Below are 6,162 nucleotides of genomic sequence, written 5' to 3'. Positions count from 1 at the left end.
ACTTTATTTCAAGTTGATAATTAGATAATGCTGTAACTTGTTGTTCTTTATTTGATTACCCATTTTAAGTTTCAAAATGTTAACTTTGAGAAATCATGCTTTATGCGTTGTATTGGAAGTTCTAATGTTGGTTAAATTGCATCGATATTGTAATTTATGCTTTGATGTTCAAATGTAGCTTAGGAATAATCCTATAGATTCATTTAGAACATAGACGTTAAGTTACACGATCCACTTTAGTTATTTTCATATTTTTGATTTCAAGTTGAGGACTTTGAGAATATATATCTTGTTACTTTGTATAACATGTTTTTATATTGTTTAAATTGCATGAATGATGTGATTTATGCTAAAAATGATCTAAGGTAGCTTAGGATGCTCTCTGAGTCTCATCTTGACATAAACGTTAGGTGGCATGAGCCACTTTGACTTGTTTCACCTTAAGGTGATAATTTTGTAAAATGCTAAATCTATGCATGTTCATCTCCTACGAGTAGCTTTATGTTACTCACCCAAAGTTACCGGGGACATTTTTCAGGTACGAAGACTTGGTTCGTGATACTCATCATTCCTTAGATGACTTGTAACTTTCAAGTTTCCATTTCATGCAAATGTTAGCATGAAATGTCATTTTGTAGCCTTGTATATCAAAACTTGTACCCTTGATTCCATATATGTAATGTGCACATAAGTACACTCTTTTTAATATATTTGTCATGTATAAGTTGAGGCCATAGGCCAATGATATCTAATTTGTATTTTGTGCACTTTCGTTTTTAAGGTTTACTATGGAAATAATAGAAAATGTTAAGTCTTTACTTCACCATGTTTGTATCGGGTATGAGAATTCCATTCTTTTTCTTTCATAAGGTCTCTATGATCATGTATGAGGTGTGGCCAAGGGCCAAATACCATTTTGTTTTAGGCTTTGCATTTTGTTTCATTTATTACATTATAAGGCAATTTTATGGAAAATAGAGGTTTGAGGGGTCATATTTTGCAATGGGGGTATTTTGAAGTCGTGGGCCACTGGGACGCTTCTTAAATGTCTTTTTACGGTTGCGTGCACGTCCTTATTTCACAAAACTCTTAAGTTTCAACTTTGGAACTATTTTTGGGCAATTTTATGAATTTTTATGAAAAATTCATGCATAGGAGTGTCATTTGAAGTTCCTCTTTGTTTTAGCATGTTATGAATGCTTGTTTGAGTCCATGGGAGGTTTTAAAACTTGTACGGATAATGTAGAATGCATGCGCAGTCTTAGAAACGGATCGGGCATTTTCCATACACATTGCAGTAACTTTTTCTGCTGTAGTATATGTGTCGGTTGGCTTATGAGAGCCATCAACCGGCTAACAAGCCCTCGAGACTCATTCCAGTAGCCTTTTTGTGAAAAACGGTGTTTCAGCTGATTGATGATTGGGGTTTAGCCGGCTAATGGTTGAGATTTGGCCAGTTGGTCCTTGCCATCGGTCGGCTAATCCTCCCTGGAGCTTCTCCATTTCAGTTCTTCTTGGACAGCTTTGTTGCATCGACTTCAGAGGGTCATATCTCTTTCATTCTTAATCTAAATCTGGTCGTTCTTGAGTCTAAATTCAAGAGCTTGAAGTTAGATTTCCAATGATACTAACCACACTGCAAAACTCCAACTGTAGTGAGAGTTATTTTAATTTTACTGAGATAGGGTCGTGGTATCTCTTAAACGGAGGATGCCTTTTTGTTCCTTTTCATATATTTTCCGTCTGGACTCCAAATCAGGTAATTCTTGATTCTAACTTCATTCATTTTTCATTGTCTTTCCAATGGTGTGCATGGTAGCACCCATTTCAGTTCGTAATGACCATTTTGCCCTTGGTTCATTCCTTGGAGGGTTTTGAAACCCAAGTTCCAGTTTTACTTCCCTTGAGTCATGGGACTCCTCAGAAGGCCACTCCCGCGTCTTAGGGATGATTTACATCTCTATAGACTTGTTTATGTTTTTCTTCTATATTTTGGATCCGTTTTGGGTCATCACAGGGCACATTAGGTTTAAAAATCAAGGGTCGACGTCATATAGAGCCTTCAATTAAGTCGGTGTGACCTGATATTGTACTGGCACTAACGTCTGTCAAAGTTAGGTGAGAAAAATATTTTTGATCTCAAATGATTGTATGTGTCATTCCACTATCATCAAAACATATATCTTCACCATTTATTTTGGAACCAGTCAGATCCATTCCTATTCGTACAAATTTCTTTATTAGAAGAGAAACAGATATAACAAAAGAAACTTTAATATAAAAGAAAAAAAAAAAAAAAAACTTTAATACAAGGAAAATAAAAACTTGTTGAAGATAACATAGTAGAAAGAACATGAAATGAAAATAGGATTAATTAGTATGGACATTTCCATCACCAATCAGGTGGTCTATCTTTTCATCACAGTCATCAAAAAAATATGATACATCCAGATTTGTGTTGTTAACTGGCTCGTCATGATCAATGAAATTCATTTCTTTTTGTTTCCCCTCTTCTTTGATAGAGGCTTGGTAAAGTTCAACCAGATACTTAGGTAAACGACAAATACTTTGCCAATGCCCTGTCATTCCACACCGATAACAAGTATTATCATGTGCCATGGGAGGTTAGGCCACATCATTCCCTTTTACTTGTTTCATTTCATTCTAATCCTTCATTTGGGGATATGGTGTGAATCTTTGATTGCGAAAGTTTGAGAATTAATGTCCTTCACGGTAATATGAGTGATTCCTACCACGACTATATTCATTATTATGGTAGTTATTTTTACCACGACCATATTCATTATTATAGCCATTTCTAGCACCACGATCATGTCTATTACCACGTCCACGTCCACATCCACGGGATGAGGCAACATATGTTTCAGGGATCGATGTCGATCCAGTTGGATGAGATTGGTGGTTTCTTAACAAAAGTTTGTTATTTTGCTCTGCCATAAGTAAACATGATATCAGTTCTGAATATTTTTCAAATCTACATGCTCGATATTATTGTTGTAAGAGTACATTCGAGGCGTGAAATATCCTAAATGTTTTTTCCAACAAAAGTTCATCAGTTATGGTATCATCACACAATTTTAGTGTAGAGATGATTTTAAATAGGATAGAGTTGTATTCAGCCATAGTTTTAAAATCTTGCAACCGCAGTTGCTGCCAATCAACCCGACCTTTTGGGAAGATAACTGTTTTTTGATGATCATATCTTTCTTTCAATTTTTTTTCACAAACTCAATGGATCTCTTTCAGTGAGATATTCAGTTTTTAGTTTCTCACTAATATGGCAACGAAGGAAAATCATAGCCTTCGCTTTATTTTGTAATGATGAATCATTCTCTTCTTTAATTGTGTTTTCAAAACCCATGGCATCTAAATGGATCTGAGTGTCCAAAATCCAAGATAAATAATTTTTGCCAAAAATGTCCAAGGCCACGAATTGCAGCTTTGTTAAGTTTAATATTTTCATAATAACTAGATGTAACAACAATATAATAATACAATTTAGCATAGTATTAAAATAAACATATATCTTAATAATAAAATGGCATTAAGTGAAACAACAATATAATATGAATTATTATAATTTCAATATAATTAAATAACAAAGACGGTAAAACCAGCCATAGTGAATAAATTATTAAATAATAAAGGAGATAAAACCGGCCATAATTAGTAGATCATTAAATAATAAAGTTGATAGAACCGACCATAGTTAGTATATCATTAAATAATAAAGACGTTAGAACTGAACATAGTATTAAATAATAAAAGCGGTAAAACTGACTATAGTTAGTAGATTATTAAATAATAAAGACGGTAAAACTGACCATAGATAGTAGATCATTAAATAATAAAGGCGATAAAACTTATCATAGTGTGACCACATATATCACTTAAGTGGACAAATTAATTTAATGAATAATAATCAATAATTAAGATTTTCTTATCCTTTGGAGTCAAATATAATTTTTTTTTCAGTAAAACAAACAAACTTAACAATCTATTAAAATTAATATCACAAAAGAGATATATAGATTTAAGATAGGGAGAGAGCTTTTTATTCAAATGTGACTAAAGCTGATAATGTCTTATAACATCTTATATATATATAAAGTAATATTATGAGAGAGATATGTATGGACAAAAATAGAAGCTTTCAATGTAAGTTCCTAATGTAGCCTATCTCCCCACGCCAAGAAGGTATGAGGCTTATCTTTGAAGCCTTTAAATGTGGATCCCACTTTTTTGGAACGTAAGGTTGACGCAACCCTCGTTTACTACTAGTACCATAGAAAGTGGTTATCACCGTAAACCAGTCCACTAAGATTCAAAATTAGACCAGGAGTTCGTAGCATTATTTTTCGCTCTCTCATACACAGGCGCACTGTTCCAAGCTCGCGGCAATGCAACATGTCGACCGGCGGCGATGCCACCACCACCGGACCAAACCCCACTCCACATATACAAATATATCGTGATTCTATCTCAAGACACGGTTCTCATTCTCCAAATCCTACCCAAACCCACCAACTCCGCACCTCCGACTACATCGACTTCGACAACGAAGAACTCTTCAACTCCATCATCGACCTTACCGCCGATCAACACCACGAACACCAAGGCAGCCGCTCCTCTCCTACATCAAAATCATTCATCAATTGGCTACCCATCCTCAAATTTTTCTGTGTTTCTTCATCCAATTCTTGCCATGGATCCTGCTCAATCTGTATGGATGACTTCGAATTTTATTCAGGGGTGAATCAATTGCCGTGTAAGCATGTTTTTCATTCAGATTGTATCGTTCCGTGGCTTCGTAGGAGCAATTCGTGTCCCTTGTGTCGGTACAAGTTACCGGCGGAGCAAAATCCGAAGAAGTTGAAGAGGTATGCGGTGAGTTTGGGGGATCAGGAGGGCGGATTTCATGATGCAATGTTAAGGAATGGGTATGTTCAGACAAGGATACGGTCGTCTTCTTCTTCTTGGTCGGTTAATGGGCAGATTGGGAGTGGTTTGGCAGCGGCTGGAAATAGTGAGGACTCGGTCAAGCCCGTTGGTGCAAAGGGAGAGTGATGCTACGGTTGATGAAGATGGTGACACTTTCATGCTTGAGTCATGACTCCTTTTGGGGCTTGAAAGAATTTTATGTTGTATTTGTGGATACGTTTGGGAACTATATATGATAACTACAAGCAGAACACCAATTCTCATCTATATCAACTACATGGTTTAAAGAGTCAATCTGTGATAGCAACAGTTCCTATTATGACAGAATATTTTACTGAAAAAGAGTAAAGTTGTGATAGCAACGGTTGCTGTTATTTAGAAATGATAGATGGCACTAGAAATTGACCTAGTCATGTGCCCTATTATATTGCGCCAAGTGTTGAAGAGACGGTAGCTAGCTTGATGTACCAGGGGTAGCCAGAAATTTTAATTTGGGGTGATTAGTACGATGTAACTTAAATTTGACATTATAAGCAGGTATGATATTATGATATTATTGTTGTTTTTTACATACATATAAATATTGGGATTTATATGCCTTGACATAGTAAATTTTTATTTGAATTAAAGTGATATATGTTCCTAACGTTTTTGAAATATTTATATTTTATACAATTGGTGAATTCAATATATTATATTTCAATTCATTATAAAATTGATAGTGTCCATTTGATTACAAGAGATATTTATATATATGTATGTAATGACAATCAATACATATAAATAGTAATCATAAATGGTTCATAATCGGTAATTATGGATGGACTCATAATTAATTAAGATTTGAACTGGATTCGCGTTAGGTTGAGATATATTGCGAGAGCCGTCGTATGCAATTGCTCCCTATCACCGTCATGTCATTTGACTCTTAAGTATGAGAAAATTATAGATTCTTTTATTAATTAATAATTACTTTGATTTGTTCAGCGGATTCTTCGGGATCCTTAGACCGACACTTTGGGTAGTTATGTAATTAATAGTTAAAGGGTTATATTTTCAATATTTGCATCATTGTTACTTGTATTTATTTTGTATTGATTATGATTGATCACAAAGTAAATTCGAAGGCCTTCGTATGTTTTTAGATAAAATGATTTATTATATATTTATTTATTTAAATTATTATTTTTGTCAAACAAA

The 6,162-nt window shown here is 34.4% G+C and overlaps 1 protein-coding gene across 1 annotated transcript; it reads left to right on the top strand.

Annotated features, from left to right (window-relative positions):
- Window positions 1–4,428: 4,428 nt before the first annotated feature.
- LOC132309304 (uncharacterized) lies at window positions 4,429–5,088 on the top strand. The gene has a single exon (XM_059807620.1). It carries the CDS (start codon window positions 4,429–4,431, stop codon window positions 5,086–5,088), a length of 660 nt encoding a protein of 219 aa, XP_059663603.1.
- The last annotated feature ends 1,074 nt before the right edge of the window (window positions 5,089–6,162 follow it).

The sequence above is a fragment of the Cornus florida genome, unplaced genomic scaffold (genome assembly GCF_030987335.1).
Source record: "Cornus florida cultivar Cherokee Brave unplaced genomic scaffold, ASM3098733v1 CherokeeBrave_3.0.0_Hap2_Chr05, whole genome shotgun sequence".
NCBI classification, from domain to species: domain Eukaryota; kingdom Viridiplantae; phylum Streptophyta; class Magnoliopsida; order Cornales; family Cornaceae; genus Cornus; species Cornus florida.
Note: the sequence above shows the minus strand (reverse complement) of the source record. Positions and strands in the feature narration are given on the sequence as shown.